This window comes from Metarhizium acridum, assembly GCF_019434415.1.
Source record: "Metarhizium acridum strain ARSEF 324 chromosome Unknown scaffold_72, whole genome shotgun sequence".
NCBI lineage: Eukaryota > Fungi > Ascomycota > Sordariomycetes > Hypocreales > Clavicipitaceae > Metarhizium > Metarhizium acridum.
The window spans coordinates 458684-481724 of record NW_027094019.1 but is presented as its reverse complement, the minus strand read 5'-3'; the positions used below and the strand labels follow the sequence as shown (position 1 = coordinate 481724).

Below are 23041 nucleotides of genomic sequence, written 5' to 3'. Positions count from 1 at the left end.
TCAGTACGGAGGGTCACAAGAGGCAAATTTAGGTAGAAATACCTGGGTTGATGATGCAGCTGATGAGTGACTTCTCCAATAGATCCGCGGCGCTCTTAACTCTACGCAGCTTATGGATCCAACCCAGCTTCTATCTTTGACGTGATTCCGTCCGTGTCCGATGTGATTTTGTCAGTAGTGCTCATCTCCCCAGAATCCTCCGGGGCTCCCTCATTTGACTCTTCTGTTGCTTTTGATTCTTGTGTTTCGCTTGACTCTTCTCTCTCATCTGGTTCTTCTGTCTTGCGGACTGTTTTCAAGAGGCCCAGACGCAACAGAACAATCCGAACGTCCTTAAGATCAATATGCGACGTTCCAAAGGCACGACCTGTTATCTGGGTCATGGCTCGTTGGAAGTCTCTTTCGGCCCATTGTGATGCTTCCACGAATTCATACTTTTCATCGTCGTCCAGATCCCAGGCTGAGTAGGGCTGGAACGTTTTGAGAACTTCAGGGACAAACAAGTGAGGAATGTGCCATCGCTGTAAGCGTCTCAGTCGCGTATTTATTATGCTCGTACAGTAGCTCCCGGTAAAAACTACCTTCACTTATAAGCAGAAAGTAGTCAGTGAAGATCGATGCGCTGTCCGCTGATAGCTTTCTGCCGACTTCAGGAAGTGAATCGTTCCCGGAGAAGGAAACTAGGAGGACAACTCCATGCCCAGAAAGCCGCTTATTTTGAATGCAATCACGAAATCTTTCTAGGATAATTGGCTCTTTTTTTTATTATTTCAGACGCATCTCGAAGATAGAGAAGAAGAGGAGGGGGCTCTTTCACGAGTGACTCAGGGCTGATGACAGCTGCGGCTTCTGGGCCGTTCTCTCTTACTATGTTTGATCGAGTTTTGGAAATCTGGGTGTCTAGGATCGCCGCGATGGCTTTTTCACTTCGATTCCAGGCATCTTTGGACGCATGCTGCTTAGATTGGATGCCGAAGTAGTGCACCGCCATTCCAACAAAGCAGTCTCGATTGGGTTCTTTCTTTGGCTGCGTTTCTGGTAATTTATTATCTGCAATTATCCGCTGCTCTTGATAATTGAACTGCCATCCCGAATCCTCCAATTCTTCCAAGTCTACAGACACGAGAGTTGCCTGGAGGTCTTTGGCTAGATATACGACGAAAGGCAAGTCGAGATCGCATAACGAGCAAAGAAGAACAGCTGCATGTGATGGGGACAGCTTCCCCCCCTTGTCGCGCATCATAAATACAGCAGTGACATCTCGCAGCTCGGAGAAGCTATCGTGCGAAATTTGGTGTCCGAGAATGTCGACTTCCTGGTCAAGTCTGCCTTTAGTTTCGCTAGCATTGTCTCCAGACCTGCCACTCGCGGCGTTTGGGGACTCTTGCTTGCACGTATCGGGTGTCTTTCCTAGTATATGCTCCAGGATTTTGCTATATGACGTTTTTGAAGACTCGAGCTCGTCAATTCCTTCATTGTTTTCCAAGGCATTGTTGGCGTTCCAGAATACCAGCCGACATGGGAGCGGGCGGTCATTGAGCTCTGCTGTGGTCTCAACGTTATTGGTCAAGAAGCAAGGTGGTAGAAGAAAGCCATTGTGACTCTCTCTCGACGTTTGCTTCTGGCTTGATGCTTGTTTCCTAGCGGGTGACGACATTATTTTGATCTGATGCATCCAGACACAGCGCAGATTCAGCCTCAGCAAACATCCGAGATGCTAGTAAGAAGACAAAACAGGGAGTTTTGATAATATTAAAACACGATAAGTTATGAAAGGAAGAGGGATCGAATTGACGCATATGTACGTACAGTATTGTGATGGCCGAGTAAGTGCTCAGATGCCTTCCAAGTTCCCACTTTGTTTCCCAAGTAACCACGACATCTGTACTGCACCACCATGATTGCATACTTTGAAGCCTTGTGAGTTGAATCTTGACTATAGATTATTGGAGAAAGTCCCAAACTGCAACGACTAGCTCAGATTTTAAGTCGGATGCTAATCTTTGCCTCACAATGCAAATAATAAGATTGCAAAGCCAGCGTCGCAGGCAAGGTCTTCATCCAACGTTAGACACCAAAACATGCATTGGTGTACATCGTTTCTCATGTAGATATAAACCATACGCTCGCCAGTATGCGATGTTTTAATAACTAGGTACTATAATACAATCATGACATATGCCTTTCATGGTTAAATCTCGTTATTTGCCCCCGTGTCGATATCAGAAAGTGCAAAGTACAGCTAAAAAGGGCCCAGTGCACGCCCAGCACACGCCCGTTTAATCGTGCCGTTGGTGCTGAGTGCTAGAGACGGTTGACGTAACTCGTGCAATGTTGAAGATGAGCAGAAACTAGAAGTATCTTGATCCGTGCCGGTGAAAATGAAAGCAAAAGAGCTGTTGTTGTTCAGTGAGACGCTTGCTGCCTGTCCTTGGAGCCAGTCGGACCAAGTCGTTCGACGCCAGCCCTGGGACTTTGGATGGCCGTTCCTTCTTCAAGATCCCAAGCCTCTACGGTGCCATTCATTCTTCCCAACAGAAGTACTTTGGTATCAGCAGAGAAGGCAGCAGCAGTGACTATGCTGGCAACACCGTCATTCTCGCGGTCTTCCCAAGCGATAAGTCCAGAGGCGACATCAACAACATCGAAGCCATTTTCAGTGCGATTTGCCATCCAGCGCAGATCGGGAGAGATGCAGAGGGGCCAGCCCTCTGTGGTGCGGGTGGCATTGAGGTTGTACGAAGTGAGGTGGTTGGCCTGTGGGAGCCAGACATGAACCATGGTTCCCCAAAGTGACACAATGGTCCGTCCATTGGGGCAAACGGCTAGGAGACGTGGGTTGGTTGATCCGCGACCCTCGATTTCGAGCTTCGTGATGGTCTTGGCAGTTCTGGGATCCGTGACGCGAACCGTGCCGTCGCGGGAGAGCGTAACAAGCTTGTGATCTGGCGTAAAGGCAGCGTGGGTAATCTTGTCTATGTGACTGACAACACTGCCGACTCTAGCACCTGTTCGTCCGTCCCACACTCCCATTCTTCCGTTGCATTCACCAGCCGCAACGGTGATGCCATCTCTGCTCCAGACGACAGGCTCAGAAACAGCCCCATTTAGTTCAACGATTGTCTTGCCTGTGGAAAAGTCCCGAACTAATACGGTGCTGGCATAGGGATATTCCACACCCTGGCCAACTTGCACAGTCCAATTCCGGATGGTTGCGACTCGGTTCTTAGCAGCCCCCGCGGGTGCAAGAGCAGCGTGAGAGCCGGTAACTTTGGTGTAGCCCTTCCGACTGAAGAGGTCAAAAAAGTCAACCCACGACTGACCGGTGCTTGGATTGGCATAGACGCGGAATGCGGACGCCAAAGAAGACGAAGTAGGCGACAAGCCCACAGAAGTAATCTCTGTCTTGGCAGAAACCCATTGGTAACGTCGTACAAGTGTTAGTTGTGAAAGGAGGGGCTCGGGTATTTCTGACGGAGAGAACCTGGGAATCATTAGCTTTTTTTGTGCACAAAAGAAATTCGAATTTTTCTGGATAGACGTGAGCGGCCTACATGATGTGAAATCTAAAAGAAGTCGTTTATGTAGATGACTCGCGAGCGTTCAGTACTCTTAAGCGATGAGTTTCCGAAGGGTGGTGCGTCAGCCACTACAAGACAAACGATGCGAACTCATTAGCAGAGTTCAAGAGTGCTCATGTGTGTCGATGGCTTTCGGGTTATATATATTGATTCGCCTAATGTTTGCGCTGATGATGATGTTTGCCCAAGAAAAGAACGGCGGAGTATTAGTGGGTGTAACGCATTCTTAAGTTCCCCAACACAACATGAAGCCTGAGCATCATCGTGATAAGCTTTCCCCAATTACGACATATTGTCAATCGTGGTTGTTTTTCGAGAAATGACAGACAAAGACATCGCGATATCGAAATGGAAAGAACTGGTCACTGCCCGGTATGCAGCCGCCGAGAGCCGAGTGACAAGTCGGCTATGAGCCGCATTGCTAATCAAACGACAACGGCCTCACTGACAAACTGACGCCAGGAAAACAAGACTATGACACGCTTGCCGCCAAAGAAAGAACTTGGTTGGGCCTTGGCCGAGACTTCAATTCGTACTGGGAGGGCTGAATTGTGGCTGACAGCGCTGAAGTACGGAGGACACTCTTGGCATGACGCTTAACAAAATGGGTAGCCGTTATGGTGTGCTGTTCTCATCACGCTGCACATCAATTAGCGTTTGTCAGACCTTGAGGGATTAGAAATATGCCAGGGCAACAAACTCTTCACAGCCCACAGCACCAACAGCTGTTAGTGAACGTGTAGGCAGGTACTTGCCCTTCCGAATTGAGCTCGCCGAAAGAACATATCGCCAATACTTCTACTGCGATTCCAGGAGTCTGGGTGCGACCGTACAATAGGATGCAGGACCTGGATTTGACAGGCCAGCTTCGCGGCAAAACGTGGTGCAGCTTCGGCGAGGCTTCTTCGGCGAGACCAATCAGGACTAGCGCCCTTGCAGCAACCGATTGCGGAGCTGTGGGGCACTGGTGATGGACGAGATTCAACGACGGAGTACGGAGTAGCACCAGCGAAAAGGCTGCAATGTTGGAAGCTGAATATGGAGAGAGAGTGGCTCCTGTTCATTGTTGTTCCACCCAATTCAATCTTCACCTGGCAGTGCGGACTAAGTTCTAGGGTGCAGAAAAGGATAGCACGAGAGTAGCAAATCGGCAACAACCAGTTGGCCTCCAGTCGCTCCTTCCCCAAACCGCCAACCGAGACATCAAGGTTCCCAATTGGCTGTTGCACGTACTTTAAATACCTAGTATGTACTCCGTACAAACGTTGCCCATCATCTTTCGCATCTTATCCAGACGACATCCTCAGTTGCCAAATGCCTCGTCATAACCCGTCATGCATGATCGATAGCGCACGCTGCTGTTCTTCAACTTGCCCATGGCCTGCTGCAGGCCCTCTCTTGAGATGGGAATCTCCTCCACTCATGATTTAATGCCCTTCTCCGCAGCAAGCTCGAACATTTCTAGCATCTCCCGGCGGCTTCCCAAGTGCGAGCTTCCAATGAAACAGCCATTCGAGATGAAATCGAAATTGTTCACCTTGATGCCTTCACCACCCGGCAGGCCTACAGAGTTCCATCGGCCGTGGACGTCGAGCAGGCTCAGGTACTCGCTGAGCTGGAAGCCGTCGAACGAGTTGGCCGTGTTGATGATGAGATCAAATGTCATCTTGTGCGGCTCGTTCCAGCCCTTCTCGCTCGTGGCCAGGAATCCATCAGCGCCCATCTTCTTGGCATCCGCCTCCTTGGCGCGTGAGCGGGATATGGCCCAGACTTCGGCTCCCAACGCCTTTGCGAACATGACGGCGAAGTGTCCAAGACCACCGATGCCAACGACACCGACCTTCTTACCCGGCCCAGCCCCGAATCGCTTTAGGGGGCTGTAAACCGTGATGCCGGCGCAGAGCATTGGCGCAGCCTCTGAGCTGGGGATGGCATCTGGGATGGGGTATACCCTATATAGCTGATGTTAGCATCCTCGCCCGCCCCGGTCGTCAGATTGACAGGCCGACCAGCTTCAAACAGCACAGATACGGGTTTCTTCCTTCTTACCAATATTCATGGATTCGGGTGTGGGATGAATACCCTCCCTGGGTCGTATAGCCGGTATCCAGGTAGGGTGCGCCATAGGCGTCAATCTGGTGCTTACAATACGTCTCATTGTCGTTCTTGCACTGTCGGCAATCCAAGCAAGAATACACCTGGGCACCGCAACCAACACGCTGCCCAACCTTGGCCAAGGTGACCTTGGGTCCAACACGCAAGACTTTGCCGACAACTTCGTGCCCGACAGCCAGCGGGTAAGGGCAGCCGCCCCAGTCGCCACTTATGGTGTGCATGTCACTGGCACAGACACCACAGCATTCGATCTTGATGTCGACGTCGTAGTCGCCAAAGGGACGCGGGGTCCAGGAGTTCTTCTCAAACTCGAGCCATTTCTCGGCGGATGGGGCTTGGAAGCCGCTGAACTTGTCGGGATACGACATTGTTTGTTTGCAACCAATACGAAGGTAAAGCTTAAAGTCGCGATATCAGCTTGACAGGAATGCCTTGCTCAGCAACGCTAGGAGGGTACGGGATTTAGATCTGATTCGGGGAGTAGGGAACGAAGCCAGGAGACACAAACGGCGGACGGTCCATATATTAAACCACGTTCAGTTCTTCAGAGCTGCCCCTCATCCTCCGAGGACACACTTGCACATAAGGGGCACATTATCCGTACCGTGGGGAACAACGAAGCCACCTCAGTTGCCATCAATTTCAGCCCAGATCCTATTGCCCCGAGATAAAAACCGGCGTTGCGGCACCGGCGCGGCCACGAGCCCGGTCGTCATGTCCAGCTAAGAAATGAAGGGCCTGCGCAGGCTCGGTGTTAAAACTCCCCGAACCTGGGGGACCTTCACCCCACCATGACGACTGGTGGCTTGATGATCCGTTTCAGAGCACCGATTCTTCCACCAACAAAAAGCGTCGGGTGGCAAACAGCAGCCAGCGCGAGTTGGACCTCCACGATATCAAGACCGGGTTCGGAAGAAACATGGCAGCATCACGGGTAGGAATTGAATTTTGATTTATTTATTCTTTACAAGGGCCCTCAGTCTTGTCGTTTAATTCGGCGTCGCTTGATAGCCCCAACCTATGTATGTACACTCCACATAGTGAATGCCATATCCGCGTAGCCCTCAATGTTGCCTTCTCTTTGAATCCCGCAACCCAACACCCGCAAGAAAACAGATCCTCAACGCAGCCCCGGCATACACCCACGGCACGTTGCCCCAGTCCCCGGCATTCCAGCCAAGCACATGGTAGTAGATGGCGGGACCCAGCGCCCTCATCGAATACAAATGGCCAAAATCCGCAATCAGCATCACGAGCAGGACGGTTCTCCAGACGCGCATGTCCCACGTCGACCGCAGCACAAGGGCCTCGTTGATGGCGAAGAACAGGTACATATTCGCCAGCTGGGACATGGCGACCGACGTGCCGAGCGGCACGGCTGACGCGTCCGGCGGGGCAGACGCGCCGTCGAGCAGCGCCAGGTAGTCACTTTGGCGGAAGTGGTTGAAGTAGGCGCCTGCCAGGGCCGAAACGGGCTCCAGCAGCAGGAAAAAGAAGCGGTAGACGAGGGGGAGGCGGAAGCCCTGGCGCTGGACGGCCATGACGGGTTGACTGGTGACTGGTGCTGGCAAGATGGGATTTCGCCCGCGGTGAGGGTAGTCAAGGTGGTCTGGTGCTGTACTCCGTATAACAGAGAGCAAATTTCTCAGGTTCAAATACACGTTGAGGCTAGGGTATGAGCTACCGGGTAGGTAGGTAGGCAGGGGTCTGGCGCGCCCCGATGCCCCAGCCCCAGCCCCACTTTTTGCTCCGAAGCAACAGCACCTGTGCGGCTGTGCCATACAAACTTGACCTCATCTAAATATTCACGCATCCAGGTCCCATGCACCAAACATCGCCCGCCAACTAAAGCAAGGACCACAGCCTAAAGGGGATCCAAAGGGGCCCAGGGGAGAGAAATACAAGGCCCAATCCCCTCCAACAACGTACGGTAGGTAGCCACATCCCAGTCCCAAGGCTCACCAGACACCGAGCACCATCACATTCTCTGTACGCAGCAAACAAGGCCATCCCATCGACGCCCAGCTGCAAAACACAGGAGCCTAGCTTTCAACACAGCCAAAGCAGCATTTTCTCTTGGTGCCATTCCTTCCTGAGAGCGTCCCTGCGCCAGCTTCAATCAAGAATAAATAGCACGAATCGGCCATATAGTCAAACCTCCACCAAACCGCCATCTTATGCTTGCTTCTCTCCGCGTCGAGCAAGGCGTCGTGATATACCTTTTCTTTGCTGCTTGTAGCCAAACAAATGAAAACCGACTCATTTCATGCCATGCCCGACGCATGGTGCACACGGACAACATCAATTTCCCCTGTCACTTGTTCGCTCAGTCGCACATCACACGTCACACAACACGCCGTGTCATCCAAGAGCTGATGTCATTCATGCTTGCCTAGCATTGATTCATTAAATCAACTACCTATATTGGAAAGCTACCTAGGTATATTGCAACAAACACATCGATATTCTGCTCGTCAATCTCCTGCCCCTGACGTGCGTCACTCGCAAGTGTCGCGCCACAGCACTGTTTGAATAGACAATCAAAACATGCCAAAAAGCTTCGTCACATCTCCAGCCCATATATATATTTATGTATTGCTCACTTATGTTCGGGAATCGAGGTCGCAATGACAAACACAGTCGTTGTCCGAACGACAATTGACAGATCGTCGCACGCCGGCGTCTCGTGCAACGTCTTCGTTGATGCTGCTGCATTTGCTATGCTAGCAGTCTTATCCTGGCCAAGACCATCTTCTCCGGGCCCTTGGCTTTCCGGTGGTAGCTTTTCGTCATCATCCTACGATGACTCAAAAGCAGCAATCGCGGCGCAAAAGTTATTGCGGTTGTCAGAGTCTTTGATCGCTGCTTGGCCATTCAAAGTCACCATAGAGATACTAGCCTTGGTGCTGATGCCGAACATGTGCACCTCGGAATTCTCAAGAGAGATCATGTTGTCTTGGCAGTTGTTGGCGGCCACACATTTCTGGGCGTAGTTATCGTAGAAGCTGTACAAGCCGCCGCCATACACAAAGGTGTTCGTAGAGTTCTGAGCTCGGAGACCCCATGTGCGGGCACACCTAGGACCGGTGCACGTGGAGAAGTCGGGGTCAGAGAACTGGCTGTTGACCTTGAATGGGACGCGGGCATCTGGGTTGCCCTGCATATATGCCGTCTCCGTTTGAATGAGTGACATGTAAACATTCTCAGCGTTGGTGAGCTGGTAGTTATAAAGCTGGTTGTGCTCAGAAGCCGTTCCCCACAGCCAGAGTCCCTTGGTGCTCTCGATGAGGACGCCGCGACCATTGTAAATGTTGATTTGGTTGTGGTCTGGCAGGTCAAGTTCATGATCGGCGACCCAGAACCAAGTGTTCTCGAAGTAGGCACTGGCACTCGGAGTAACGTGGACTAACATGAAGGAGCCAACACACTGGGGGTTGGGAGGAGCCTCTGTTTCGGGCTTTTTGCTGCACTTGTCGGACTGGAGCTTAGTGCCAGTGGCGCCTGCAACCCGGAAGTGTACATCCCAGAAACCGACAGATCCCTGACTTTCACCAGCAACATTGACCTCCATAAGAATAGCGCCAGGCTGGGGACCCTTGGTCGCAAACACGAGGTCCTGCATTTCGACGTTGCCAGTCTCACCGGGTTGACCGACCTGGAACACAGGCTTGGGCTTTGACTCATCGGCGAAGTTCTTGCAGCCACCAGCGAGAATTAGAGGCCAAGCCTCACCAACAATCTTGCAGTCCCTGGGCACCTTGACGGTGTCTGTAATGACGTAGACGCCATGGTCGATGTAAACAATCTCGCCCCGGCGAACGTTCTTGAAGACTTTCTGGAAGGCGGCGGTATCATCCGTCTTTCCATCACCTATGGCGCCTTGTGACTTTACAGAAATGAACTTGGACGCTGAAACGGTCTCATACTGAGGCTTGCTTTTTGTGACAATTTTGCTGGTGCTGTCGGTAAGAGCAGCAGGCTTAGGAACAGGAGCTCTCGCATCCTGTCCGGCCTTGCCAGTTGCGCCTACATATGATCGGCCCTGCGCCCAGGATTGGATGAGAGCATTGCCAGCAAGAATTGTCTGGTTCCTGTCATTCTGGACGGCAAAAGGGACACCTTTGGTCGTGTCAACATTGTCCAGGACAAGAGTACCGTTGGTGCCTGATTGGGTAGGTTCATAGGCGGTGATAATACCGACACGAGTGTTGGAGATGGTGCTGTCAGTAAGAAGAACGGAACCGACAGTCTGGACGCTACCTCCGTTGGCCATGTTGATACCGACGTCGCAACTGTCGATAGAGATGCCGTGCAAAGTCCAGACCCAGTTCCAATTCATGAAGATGGCAGTTTGGCAGTTGTTAAACTTGAGGTTGCGAGTGGTGAATTGCTGGTTGCCCAAAAAAGCGCCAAGACCACCGCCGTTGAAAGTCAAGTCGCTCATGAAACCGCCAGATCCATTTTCCATAAAGATACCTTGCTGCTTGTTCTTGGATGTCTTGTTCTGAACCATGTTGAACACAATGTTTTGCAACGACGTGGCCTGAGCAACTTGCCAATGGATACCCGTACCAGTCTCTTGGGGAAGACCAGTAAGATCAATCACGAAGTTTCGAATTTGACGAAAGAAGTTGTTTTGATTGGTATGCCAATTGGTGCCATCGCTGTTATAAGGATTCGAGTCGATAACGGCAATTCCCTCAAAGTCGGCCCTGGCCTTGAGAGTAGGCACGCTAACAGCATCACCAACAAGCTGGGTATAGTAATATTGGATGATGGGCTTTGACACAACATAGGTACCGGGAGGAAAATAGACGAGGGCGGGAGTTGTGGTGCTAGAATCGCACCCCTTACCACAGCGATTCCCGGCAGAGATGGCTTTATTGATGGCGTCGGTATCATCGGTGCTTCCATCACCCTTGGCGCCAAACACCTTGACGTTGCGAAAGACTTTGTAATCGTCGGCGGCAAAAGGCGCCTTGCCCTGTCGCGTTATGCCTGCCATCCACCAGCTTCCGTCTGTGGCAGGGTCGGTAGAGTTGGCCCGAACATTGGAGCCAGTTGATGGTGCCGCAAGCGAGGGCGAAGAGAAGAGTTGGAGCGTCAACAGGGACGCTGAGACGAATGTTGACAGTCCCATAATGAAATGGAATTAGCTGCCTCTTCGTTTGAAAGATGCGCGTGTCTGATAATCAACCGAGAGTTTCTGCGGAAAGGGAAGATTTAATAGTTAGTAATTATGCCGTGGAAAAGGTTGCGCGTAGAAGAGCTGATGATGCACGATAGAATCTTGTGCTGTTTGAGTTGTCAATTTTAAAGTAAGAGGTACTAGAAAGTCTGGACGTAGAGAAGAAAGGGCATGTGTACCAAATATACTTTGAGTGCAGTGGTAAACAAAGAAAAAATCGACAACGGGCCACCTAACGTTGAACCAGACAAAGTCATGAATACAACCGAGCCAAACAGACTATAGTGCAGAACGCCCCATTATATACGACTTCATGTCCAGAACACGCCATGGAGCCGGTTTGAAACGTCTGTCCAGGTATCAATTGAGACATCGTCATTAGGAGAAGAGGGGGGGGGGGGCAGCAAGATGCCGCTTGGCTTCATGTCAAGCATCTTGGGAGGAACTATGGATGCAACTTGGGAGTAAATCCGGCCCTATTGAGTGACCTAGCTCTTGCACGGGACTTGAGTGTATCACATGGTGGGCCATGCCAGTCCGGCGGAGCAAGACTTCCTGTGCAGGGGCAAGTCGGACTGGAGGTTCGTCCTGGCCGAACCAAAAGTACACAATTGCCAGTCGCGCGACGATGACAGACTTGTGCGAGGTCGTATTGAACAATAGGTGCGAGGGCATACAGGTTTTGGGGGCACCAGGGGGTCAGTGTATCAACATAAGGGTGTCAGATGAAGGCCAATCCATTCTCCACACAACACCATGGCAGTCACTTGCCCGCGACAAGGGGGAGAATCCGCGAAGCGCACATGCACCCGTCACGGCACTGCCAGACCATGAGTTGGTGCTTCGTTGTAATGGTCACCGAGGAGCAGGCGTCGACGGTGGAAAAGCTGCCAAGCTGGAATGAACTACCGCATCATCATGGTCTCCAAAATGCTTCAATGTTGTGCGGGTGAAAAGCAAAGCGTGGCGCAAGAGAATGTAAAGAACAACGGCGAGGTCCATCTGGTCCGAAGAGTCCAAAGGCGTCTGGTAGGAGATGTGATGTAGCAGAGCGCGGGGGGGGGAGAAGAAAAACGTACCGATGCAATGCGCGGCCGCGAAGTAGGAATTAAGGAGCGAGATGAGTCGTCGAAGGCCCGAATAGGGGCCAAGTAGACGTTGGGGATGAAGGAAATTCGGCTGTTGTAAAAGCAGAGTGCGGAGTGTAGAACAGAAATGAAAAAAAGAGGGCTGAGAGAGTGTGAGAGTAGCGAGTGCGTGTATTGAAGGAAAGTCGATGAAGTTGCGCCGCGGAAACCAGCTGGCAAAGGGAAGGAACCAACGGCGGTCTCTCTTATTATTATGTCTGGTGTAGCCTAAAAAAAAAACCGGCGGTTCCTGTGCTCGCATCTCATTCGTCCATGGCCAAGAAATGAAGCGTGTACATAATGCGAAAGTGCACGGAGTAATAGTCCATGGGTATTTTACGGGCAGGACTTCATATATATCAAGTATATAATAAGAGCGGCAAAGAACGCATGATTTTCAAACCCAGACTGTGCAGGGTTGCCTTGGCCAGGATGAAGGGCAGTCAACCAAGGGCTCATCAGTGCTCACCGGTATGCATTCTCGTGCTCACCAGTGCTCATCATTGCTGACCAGGGCTCCCACCAAGGGTCCTAAGCATGGACCAGACTCAATGCCGGATGGTCCCAGGCCTGGCCGCCTTGGCGGAGCCATACTCTCAGACAGGAGGTTGCCCGCGGGAAGTGGGGCTCTTGGGGACATTCTGGCATGGGTCTGTCAGGCACGGAGCGACACCATTGGCTGTTCCGACACCGAGGAATGGCTGTCGCTGAATTCAACTCTAACTCTCCAAAGATCCAGGAGCCTTGAGCCATTGGAGACTTTTGGGCATCGCCTTTGTTTGATTAAGCGCACATGCACTCGCTGTCCCGGATTGATTCCGTGGCCCAGGCAACTTGGGGTCCAGGAAGATGCTTTTTTCTTGGACTGTGGCGTGCGTGGCCATCCAATCAGTCCATCTCTCAAAAACCACGACGGGAAGGGTCCGCGTTCCAGGCATGAATTGATGGCTTGTGGCGTCGGCTGCATCTGCCAGCTGTGAGACTAGCAATTGGGCCAGGATATTTTGTATCATCGCAGCTTGCGCGGTGACACTGGGAGACCATGACAGGCGAAAACAAGCTCTCTGCTCGGTTGTCCCAGCATATATATGGAAGTATTCCCGAATTGCTCGTTTCGGTCCCCCTTTGGATCTGGTTTGGGGAGCGTTGAGTGGAAGACTCCGTGTATTTGATTTGTTGTACTAGAGGAGGCCAAGGGAGGGCCACCAACCCACGGCAAGGGTATTTCATTTCATGACGTGTACGGAGTACAGAGTATGTACCTAGGTATATAATTCTTCTCGAGGGCATTTTGCGCGTGATGCTGATGCCCGCACTGAGCGGAGAAGGCATACCAAAAATCAAGTCCACATAGGTACCTAGGTAGGTATGTATCAAAGATGCGCTCGACGTGGTATTACCACGGATTATGGAGTACGGAATACTCCGTGCATACGAAGTAATACTCCATCAATTCTTACATAATTATTTGAGAGCGCCACGGACGACTTGGCATGTGCAAAGGGAGAAGGCTCGTGCTACGTATTTCACCGGTAGAAACCGATGCGTTCCCGGGTCAAGATGGTGGATGAGCAAAAGACTAGACCCGGTATTTTCTCTACTCCCGCCCTCTGCGCTTTGTGCTGCACGGCGAGATGGAGCGTCCAGTCAGCAACCGTTCCAGTCACCCACCACACGAAGGAACAGCAGGCCACATACCCGCCGGTCCGGTGCCATTAGGCGCAAGCTTCTGCCGCCGCCATCTACACAATGCTGATCGAAGTGCTTTCTGCCGGGAGCCAGGAACCCCAATCGCCAATCGAAGCTAGACGACGATCCATCCCTCCCAGCTGTCGCTGGAATTGATAGCCGCTGATGCATAACAGAACAAGCATGTGCGTAGTCCTGGCATAAACACACATTTGCATCGCCACGTCTGCCCTGGAATCTAATCTATTTTCACCTGAACAGCTTGGACTGCAGAACTTCTTGGCTCCTAATTTCCTCCCGTCGTCTGCACACGAAAAAATAGCCCCTGACTCGCCACGACGATATGAGACGATCACAGCATGGCCGGGATTCCGCCTCGCTGCACGGCTTAGCACTGCAAGTATCTAACCATTCCCATACTCCGGCAAGTGCCAACCCAATACGGAGTATAAGTGAGTAGTGCTGTTTCCCACCGTGTCTGCCACTCGCGTGCCAACCCTCCTTGTCTGAGGCCTTGTTCAACTCGACAAAGGGAGTCGTGAGGATAGCAGGCGCACGCACGCACACAACGCACCCAGCAAGCGCCTGGGGAGCTTTGCGTGGTTTCGAAACGCCATTGTTTCGACCACTAGGCGCTTTGGGCCAACCAGCACTTCACCCCCTCGATCTCGCGAGGGGCGTGTGCATAATCTGCATCTCACCAGGGTTGGGGCTGCGGCTGCGCTCGCGCATTTGGCACAATAAATTTAAGTTGATGTGTACACATGTGCGTCACGGCCGACCAGGCTTCCAACACACGGCTCTTAATTGCTGCCCGACGCCTGCATCGCCGTCAGCTCAAATTCCTAGTGAACGTCGCGCCAGCGTCACATCTGCCCCGAGAGAGCCCCCGAATGCATTGCGCTCGCCACTAACTGAACGCCCAGGAGAGCTCCTCTAGTAGCCAGCCCCCAGGCAGTTGCAACTACACGTCAACTGCATCGACGTGTAAATTCCTCGGTGACATGGGTCACCAGGCGGGCGTCAACTTGGTCTGGTAGCATCTGCCCTGCGTTCCCCGCATCTGCGCAAATGCAACATGAAGCAACACGTGAATTCGGGCCAGGCGGGAGGCAATCTACAACTCTCCCCAGCATACTTAATAACGGGCCACGACGTAACGGCAGCAAACACAACCACTCATCATCATCATGACTCACCACTGCAATCAAGTACCTCCGTATGTACGGAGTATGCCCAACTACACCCATTCAGTCGTCTCCGTCAAAAGCCTTACAACCTGCCTACCTAGGTACCTAAGTAGGTACTTAGGTAGGTAGGCAGGTATGCACCGTGACAGTCAACCACCCCGAACCACCCCGTCACATACCAGTTGACCTCTCGAGATACTAGTGTAGGTCGTGGTACCTCGCCGATCAATATGCGCACTCCTCAGCAGCAATCACTTGACGCCCCCCCGCACAATCAAGAAAAAGAGAGCCACCTGAGGTTCCATTGCAGAAGCATAACCCCACACTCACACCTGCCAAAATCATGTGCAACACAAACTACCACCCCGAGCCACGCGAACACCATCACCTGCGCAGCCAGATGCATGACCAAGGGCAAAAAAACAACACCAACAAAAAGAATAAGCACCGCCGACCCAAAGAATCAAGTACCACTCCAGTCCGGGGAATCTCGGCCGCTGTGTGCCGTCTCACAATCTCAGCTCGTACAGGGCTGCTGACGAATGCATGATAATCTATTAGGTTGGACCTTTTCTGCGTTACCACGGTCTGAACCGCTAACCCGAATCTATGCTAAAAGTAGGACCAGAAAATTGGTGGGGGGAAACAAACTCCGTGGTGTCCAAGATGATGCCTAGAAAGGAAACCAAACCGCAGCTAATTGGGCTTGGTGCCGGCCTATCTCGCTAACAATATGCGATATTGATGTCCCCCTGAACGCCCCGATGCAATTTCAAATAGCAACAATATAACAAAACAAGGTTTACCAAGTCATTAGACTCGAGACAAAGACTTGATGCGACAAAGACGGCCCGTTTCGCTACGAGAAGCTCGTGCCGACAACACCCTATGGCTTGTGTCACACATAATACGCCGAAACGACTCCCTTTAACCGGCTTTTTGGCAACCTGTATGTCTGCCCCGAGATGGTAGGAACATGAAATAATTAGTCAGTGGCTTGTGCCGCACTGGTTTCCAGCTGCTGGATGCCATCGACTTCAGCACCAAAGTCCATAATGAGAATCTTGGGATCCTGGCCAGTGCTGACGATTCGGCGGTAGTCGCTCTTCGCGCTGAGCACCCAGCTAGAGTGCCAGCGGGGAAAGTCGAGCAGCTGGTTCCCCGTTTCCATATCCCACACTTTGATGTCGGAGTCGTAGCTGCCGCTGACAAGTCGGCCGCTCACGCTGTCTATGTGCAGGCTGCGCACCAAGTTCTCGTGCGCCTTCATTTCACGAACACACTCGCCCGTGTTGGCATCCCAAATGCGAATCACCTTGTCGTTTCCGGCGGATGCCACAAATCTGCCGTCCTCGGAAAACTGCGAGCAGGCTAGGCCCTTGGTATGGCCGACGAATTCGCGGATATTCTTGCCGGTATCAATGTTCCACAGCTTCACGCGAAAGTCCCCAGAGCAAGACACAATCGTGTTGCCGCGCATTTGCACGGCATTGACGGGGCCAGTGTGGCCGCGGAGCTGTCGAAGTAAAGCACCAGTTTCTCTGTCCCATACGCAGATGCTAATGTCCTTGCTGCACGTCACAATGTGCTTCTTGTCAAAAGCCAGGTCCAAAACAGCCGCCGTGTGATGTCGAAGTCGTCGAATTGGTCGGTACCCAGCCTTGACATCGTATACGATGCACGTAGAGTCTGATGAGCCAGTCACCAGGATCTCATCGTCATATTGCAAACACAAAATCGAGGCTTTGTGGTGCTCGGGGAAGGAAACTGTGTTTGGCAGTGACAAGGCGGTCTGCTCATTGTCGGATCCTGCCGCATAGTGGGTTGGGTTGCCTTCTTCGTCCGCCAGCAAATGGGGGCTATTAACGACCTCTGGGGGTCCAATAACCAGCTTACAATTCATCGTGTGCATGTCCCAGACTCGGATGGTCTTGTCCCGAGAGCCTGACACAATCTTGAATCTAGTATCCGGTTAGCAAACTATGTGCCTCAAGGAGAGGCAAAGGGGGGCAAGGATGAACGCACTCATCAAATTGCAGGCAATAGATACTATCAGTATGCCCATGCAAGTACACTGGACGGGCCTTGCCCTCCTTCCACCGCTGGCTCAGCTCCAGCTTGACCTTGTAAATCTGCTTCCAGTCATTCTCTGGGCGAACCTGGGGTACGCCCATGCCAGCACCTGGTTGCACAGGACGACTGGTAGCATAAGTACCCGTTATTTCTCTGAGGCAAGACTCGCGCCAGATGTGCTGGTTCGAAACAGTGTGATGCCACTGACGAGACACGGCACTCGCCTTGGCCAAGGCCGGAGCATCCAAGCAGGCTAAGATGTGAATAGCCAGCTCGGGGGGTAATTCGGAAACGAAATCGATACGGCTAATGCGAGAATCCTGTTCTAAAACGCTTTCCTGTTCGACGTTGTCCAGGTCCACGGATGGCCTGGTTACTGCAATGCCTATACCACTCTCGCGGTCATTTCCATCGTCGCTAGAGGGAGGGTTTAGCCCTCGTTGTCGGGCAAAGTACTCATTCTGCATAGCCGCCGATGCCTTGGCTGCCGCTCCCGTGTGATGAGGGATGACGGGTGGCTCATCGCCTAGCCCAGGGATGGGGACGTGCCTGTTGGGATCACGGTACAGGTCCAAATCGTAGAAAGAGCGAGAATGGCGAAAGTTTGCCGCTTGTCCCAGGCGGTTCCAGGGCCCGTGTGATGTCGTGGGTCGTTCATTTGAAGCGCCTTGTTCGTAGATTACATCTGCTGCGGCAACAGATGGCCGACGATGGACGATCCCTTTCAAAGACATGGATGCACGGCGAATGATGCCCTTGAGGCTTCCCGAAGCCCGTCTCTGCTTAACATGGGTCGGCCCGTGAAGATGTTCAGGTCCATCATGTGAGTCGTCAATAGCAGCGTCGTTCACATGGTGCGTTGGGTCGCGTATGTCGTCATGGCCGAAAAGCGAATGCTTGGGCCGCTTCCATGGCAGTGACATGCTTAGACTTCGAAATCGCTGGTCGGATTCTCCACGGCGGGCAGGCGCAATATGTCGAGGCTCGTAATCGTCATCAAACACGACGCTGTGGTGGGCCTGGGCCCATTCCATGACTGGAATCGACTTTCTGGCCATGTCGTTGGTGTCGTCGGCGAAACCTGTCTCAGTGTCTCCAACGGAAGAGGAGGGTGCCGGCCGGACAGATGAGCTAACAAACGGATAATACAAGAGCTGCAAATTACAGCAGGGTCAGCACCTCTGTTTCTATCAACTTGACGCCATGGTGGCCGAAGGCACGAGGTCTCTTAGAGCAGTCGAATGACCACACCATGATCAGGTGCAAGTGGCGTCGAGGGAGCGGCATATTCAACAGCAAAGGGCATACGAACCTGAACAATAAAACGAAAAATGAGACCCAAAAAAGAAAAAAAAAAGAAACAACTGAAGGAACTGTTGAGGAGTAGTCGCTCAGAACGCCAACGCAGATCAACGAACCGGACGTAAGGGGGGAGAATTCTCTAGTCGGTGGAGAGAGAGATAGAGAGCGACGAGGAGAGACAAGACAAAGAGGTGCAATCAGTCGGGCGCACAGTCCACGCCCACGTTTATCGTACAGCGACAGTGATGATGAGAGAGGAATGACGATTATATGACGTTTATTTCAAGGTTTCGGAGATTTTTATTATTGTGGTTGCAACATGAGCGAAATTGTAACGTGGTACGGGAAAGCCGTTAGGAGATAAAGTGCGAGCAGCGCTGGAATGCGGCAAAGTGCATGCGGCGGGCAAGACAATGGGCAAGGTGGTGCGGCCCGCGGGTGGGTTATTTTAAGCCGGAATCATGAGCTGCATCGGACACGGGGGTTGCAACGAAAGCCGGGTCGGGGAGAGGGGGTTGAGGCGTGGGCGATAAGCTGGTGGTGATGTCGTATACACGAGGATTCTTCGGAAGCCCAACTTGGGTCGTATCAGTGGATGGAATACAGGCGTCTGCGCAAGGGAGGGCTGTCGTCCAACGGAAGAACGAAGGGCGGGAAAGCGAAAGAAACAGCAGCAAGAGCAAGCTGGACTAGATGAACTGGAGGTGAAAGGGGTTAAATGGCGAGGTGTTGTGCGGGATGGCGAAAAGATGTGTTTATTGCACCGAGGATTGTTTGGCAAGGTTTTGCAACTAGGAGAGGCCGAGTTTCGAGCCGTCAAATCGGAGGGTCAGCAGAAAGGTGAAAGGACGAACAAAAGTGGGTCGGCGAGGGGGCCAGCGAGGGGGCCAGCGTAAGGGGACGGGCGGTGGCCAGCACGGCCAGGGATGAGGCAACAGCGATCCAGGTCTAAAAATTCAGTTGCCGCGACGCCGCGACGCCACGTGCAGCACTGACATCTGGAGTCAGGCGTTGAAATGCTGACCTGGAGTGTTCAAGCATTGAAGGTTCAAATGTTGGAGATTTTATTGTGGGCCTCGAGTCCCTTGCAATCAATCACAAGAACAATTAGCCTCCAGATGACCCTCCAACCCGCTCCCAACATCCCCAGATTGCTAGGTTCTTGAGATGGCTCTCGACCGGTTTATTTTTGGGTCCCAGATCTGGGTCCGGCTGGGTCTGGCTGGGTCTTGCCGTCTACCCATGATGAAATTCTCTCGACGTCTGGAGGTGACTCTGAACACCCCTCATACCAACCCGGTCTCCAAGCCGGCCAATTCAGCTCTGCTAACAAACCTTCGAGTGATGTCGAATGCCGCCTGCTCGACTTCGCCAGTTGATGTCAAACCTGACAAGCCACCGCCTGGCGCTGGGTGCGTGGATGCATGCCTGCATTAAAACACCACGCAAGACGTCTCAGGGACAGCAAGGCGCACTGCCGAATCCTCACGGCGCATTAATTAATGACTCGCGGCGTGTCTGGCTGCGTCTCTGAGTGAGAGTTTCTGTCTACTACTAGTTAGGTGCTAATATAATCCGCCCTCTAGTACAGATGACATCCGACACGCGCGATGCCGAAGTACTTTCCCACAGAAACGGGGTGCCGAGGTACCTGCGGCCACGCCGAGCGCCAAGTTCTACCGAGGCGTTAGATACGGCGCTATTTTGGTGTCGCCTTGCCCCATGTTCTAGTTGACACGATAGTCATCCAGTACTCGAACAACCTTGAGATAGAAATCCTCGTGTATACTTCCATCTCCCGTCGCTTCAACGCATATTCTCGCCGCCTCTCGGTAACCCTTGCCCATTCTCGATAACAGCTTAGGAACTTCGTGGCGGAGCAGATACTCACGGAAGCCATCAGTAGTATGGCTACCGTAGCCAGCCAAAACTGAAGCCATCTGCTGCATAGTTTCGACGCTTTCTTTGAGACCCAGTTCCAAGAGTACAACGCCAAGGCTATAGACATCGTGTCGATAGTCAAACGATGTTCTCGTCGCGGGGGTCGTATTGGTCCTCGAGTTTTGGGCTGGAAGCCCCTGGACTTCCGGATGTCGATACAGGTTGAATCGAAAGTCATCATCCACCCCTTCTGTTTGTCCAGCAGAGGACGCCTCCCTGGTGTACTCGAACCCGACAAGGGGTAGCTTGTCATATACAAACCGGTCTCCCTGCTTTGCAAAAAACATGATATTGTCGCTCCGGATACCCTTGTGCAGCCAGCCTGCTAGATGTAGAAACAAGACCGCTCTTCAGAGCGTCGTCGCTACTTGACACCATTCTCCTGCGTCTAAAGAATCGACACTGTCTTCGAGAATCGCAGAGAGTGTCGTGGACGTTTCACCGGGAACCTTGAATAACATTCCGTGCTCTAAATCACCAACCTGGCGGTACCTCTTGACCACGCCGATACAGTCCAACGTTCGAAGTTCGACTGGCTTGTATTCTGCTTTTAGTAACCTTGCGAGATTTTCGATCCGGTGCTAAAGCATGGCCTTGTACGTGAACAGTGAATGATTGGGCGGGCATTCCGATCCAATAACCTCTTTCCACTTCACCAACACGTCATGTCTGCCGTCCTTCTCGAAAGTGCCGAAGCTGCGACCGTCTTTTTCATCCCTCGCAGATGTATCGTGAAGATTGGCCTCGTCTTCAGTGACGTCCTCCCCTCCAAATACGGATTCTCGTGCATTCATCTCGACGATTGCCGATTTCAGTAGAGCGAGACCCCCCGTAATTCTGAGTTTGCGTCTAGCTGTACCGTGATCATTTGCAATTTCGCCAAGTTCATCGTTCTCAGGAGGCTGTTCAGCGCTAACTTGGCTGCAGGGTTGACCTTTGGCGGAGTGAAGAATCCCTCAAGGTCGTTGATAAACTTCTCCAGCCGATCGAGGGCTTTGAGAGGCTCGCCATCCTTGACTGCCCAGGACAGTTGCTCTTGCAAGTCGGAGTTTTCTTGGATACTTTGTATCTTGTCCGACAATGCCTGTCTTTCCCCCGAGTTGGGACTCGCCAAGTCTACCAGCCGCTCTATTGAAGACGTGGGCAGGACTGACGATTGCGCAGCTGCCTTGATCGCATTACTGCTCGACACTAGGCTGTCTAGTTGATCGATAAAGTGATGTATCAACACCACGTATTTGATCGCCGTGTCGCCATGGTTTTGAAAGCGCCGATCCTTGACGTGAAGCCCGGCTGGGCCGCGATCAATCCCCCAATCGATTCCCCAGCTCTTGAATCTTGCCAGCTGCAATTCTAATCTGGTCTGGAAGACAGCAGCGTCCTGACCAACCCCGCCAGCTCTGCGCTATAGCTGGATTGCTTTGACTGTTCCCTTAAACACCTGAGCAGGAAGGCTTGTAGCGCCGAGAGCAGTGCCAGCTACACCAACGGGGTCGACTTGCCATGCCATACTATCAGTGAACAGAAACGTTGTTTAGAAGGAACGAGGAGAGCGCAATCAACACATCCGACAGATGAAGTAGGGTGGCACTTGTACTCACTGTTCAATGAGGCGATGACGATGGCTCAGCTGAGGCGGAGCAAACGCACTATTGATTTCTGCATGTATTCGATCAATTTCCGTATCAGCCGCAGCCACCAGGTTTACATGCTTTGCAACAGCCACATGACCTTGAGCTTTTGCCTTCAAAAGCTGGTTCTGTTCCCTATCTCATGGCTAGTATTCAAACCGCTACCAAAATCATTCCTCACTAGTTGCCGTACCAACTTGGGACTCGGGTTGCTTGTCATGACATCCCAAGAGCTATCGCGCTCCAATGTGGGGTTTGCTCAATGGGAGCACGACATTCTATCCTTTTTATCGATCTTTGTACACACGCATCAGACACTAAGTATTGCGTTCCGATTACTGGGCACAGTTTTAGACGATCAGTCCTTCCACATGCCGGCTCCCGTCAACCAAGGTGGATACTTTGAGGTCTACATCCTACGTTCCAAGGACATTTTAGATGCGGACTTTCTGGGTTCAAAAGAGGACATTCCATCGAATTTACCTCAGACCGTGGCTGTTAAATGTCCCAAGATACGGGGCAAACTGAATGACAGACGGAACCAGAAACTTTGGACCTCCATGGCCATGGAGCTGCAGATTCTGAAACACGAACATGTAAAGGACCATGATAACATTATTACATTGCTGGGACTGAGTTGGAGATGTGTGCGGGGAACGTACATGCCTGCTTTTGTTCTTGAAGCCGCAAAGTCCGATTTGTACAGTATGATACAATCATCCCAGTTCGCCTTGAACAAGATGACCACGAGAAAAATTCTAGGGTTGGCAGTCGACATCTCATGCGGTCTCTCGGCATTGCACGACTTAGGCATCATTCACGGAGATATTAAGCCACAAAATGTCTTGATATTTGAGCATCGAAGGCTGGGGTTTATCGCCAAGATTACTGATTTCGGCTCTTCGTTACTCAAAACAGACATCAAGGAGCCCATCGTACTCCCGTATAACACCGATATTTGGCAAGCTCCTGAATGCCAAAACGCCCTCGATGGGTCCCAGCTTATCGAGGCAGACACCTTTTCCCCGGGTCTCGTTCTGTGTTACATGCTTAGCAGAGGCCTCATTCTACATGAACTTAAGGAGAGCGACGAAAAAGCTACTACAAACAGGCAGTCTGCTGTCAGCTATGACTTCTACGCCAAAGTTACCTTTCAGGCCCGGCCCTACATGAGACCTTTGGTTCCGCCCTAGAAATCGAGGAA

The 23041-nt window shown here is 52.0% G+C and overlaps 9 protein-coding genes across 9 annotated transcripts; 1 reads left to right on the top strand and 8 right to left on the bottom strand.

The window, feature by feature from the left end:
* Window positions 1-110: 110 nt before the first annotated feature.
* Window positions 111-1657, bottom strand: J3458_006945 (uncharacterized protein; the record flags this gene model as incomplete). The annotated part of the gene is made up of 2 exons (XM_066119126.1): window positions 111-581; window positions 818-1657. 2 exons carry the CDS (start codon window positions 1655-1657, stop codon window positions 111-113), a joined length of 1311 nt encoding a protein of 436 aa, XP_065975762.1.
* A 470-nt stretch (window positions 1658-2127) lies between these two features.
* J3458_006944 (uncharacterized protein) lies at window positions 2128-4422 on the bottom strand. Its single transcript, XM_007817677.2, has 2 exons — window positions 3555-4422; window positions 2128-3484 (listed from the first exon to the last, which is right to left on the bottom strand). Coding segments are annotated over exons 1-2 (1080 nt in total). The 5' UTR covers window positions 3557-4422; the 3' UTR covers window positions 2128-2406.
* A 579-nt stretch (window positions 4423-5001) lies between these two features.
* Window positions 5002-6064, bottom strand: J3458_006943 (uncharacterized protein; the record flags this gene model as incomplete). The annotated part of the gene is made up of 2 exons (XM_007817678.2): window positions 5002-5533; window positions 5631-6064. The coding sequence occupies 2 exons, from the start codon at window positions 6062-6064 to the stop codon at window positions 5002-5004; spliced, it is 966 nt and encodes a 321-aa protein (XP_007815869.2).
* A 696-nt stretch (window positions 6065-6760) lies between these two features.
* Window positions 6761-7237, bottom strand: J3458_006942 (uncharacterized protein; the record flags this gene model as incomplete). Its single annotated transcript, XM_007817679.2, has 1 exon — window positions 6761-7237. One exon carries the CDS (start codon window positions 7235-7237, stop codon window positions 6761-6763), a length of 477 nt encoding a protein of 158 aa, XP_007815870.1.
* A 280-nt stretch (window positions 7238-7517) lies between these two features.
* On the bottom strand, window positions 7518-11100 carry J3458_006941 (uncharacterized protein). The gene is made up of 2 exons (XM_066119125.1): window positions 11064-11100; window positions 7518-10991 (listed from the first exon to the last, which is right to left on the bottom strand). Exon 2 carries the CDS (start codon window positions 10834-10836, stop codon window positions 8494-8496), a length of 2343 nt encoding a protein of 780 aa, XP_065975761.1. The 5' UTR covers window positions 10837-10991; window positions 11064-11100; the 3' UTR covers window positions 7518-8493.
* Window positions 11101-14901: 3801 nt separating this feature from the next.
* On the bottom strand, window positions 14902-19065 carry J3458_006940 (uncharacterized protein). Its single transcript, XM_007817681.2, has 2 exons — window positions 16916-19065; window positions 14902-16851 (listed from the first exon to the last, which is right to left on the bottom strand). Exons 1-2 carry the CDS (start codon window positions 18019-18021, stop codon window positions 15876-15878), a joined length of 2082 nt encoding a protein of 693 aa, XP_007815872.2. The 5' UTR covers window positions 18022-19065; the 3' UTR covers window positions 14902-15875.
* A 773-nt stretch (window positions 19066-19838) lies between these two features.
* On the bottom strand, window positions 19839-20493 carry J3458_006939 (uncharacterized protein; the record flags this gene model as incomplete). The annotated part of the gene is made up of 1 exon (XM_007817682.2): window positions 19839-20493. One exon carries the CDS (start codon window positions 20491-20493, stop codon window positions 19993-19995), a length of 501 nt encoding a protein of 166 aa, XP_007815873.2. The 3' UTR covers window positions 19839-19992.
* Window positions 20494-20787: 294 nt separating this feature from the next.
* J3458_006938 (uncharacterized protein) lies at window positions 20788-21000 on the bottom strand (the record flags this gene model as incomplete). Its single annotated transcript, XM_066119124.1, has 1 exon — window positions 20788-21000. One exon carries the CDS (start codon window positions 20998-21000, stop codon window positions 20788-20790), a length of 213 nt encoding a protein of 70 aa, XP_065975760.1.
* Window positions 21001-22055: 1055 nt separating this feature from the next.
* Window positions 22056-23030, top strand: J3458_006937 (uncharacterized protein; the record flags this gene model as incomplete). The annotated part of the gene is made up of 1 exon (XM_066119123.1): window positions 22056-23030. The coding sequence occupies one exon, from the start codon at window positions 22056-22058 to the stop codon at window positions 23028-23030; it is 975 nt and encodes a 324-aa protein (XP_065975759.1).
* Window positions 23031-23041: the final 11 nt, after the last annotated feature.

Coding starts and splice junctions, on each gene's coding strand:
- J3458_006941 (XM_066119125.1), bottom strand. CDS start 10,836: ATGGGACTGTCAACATTCGTCTCAGCGTCCCTGTTGACGCTCCAACTC.
- J3458_006940 (XM_007817681.2), bottom strand. CDS start 18,021: ATGGCCAGAAAGTCGATTCCAGTCATGGAATGGGCCCAGGCCCACCAC. Junction 16,852..16,915: donor TATTGCCTGCAATTTGATGA/GTGCGTTCATCC, acceptor ACCGGATACTAG/ATTCAAGATTGTGTCAGGCT.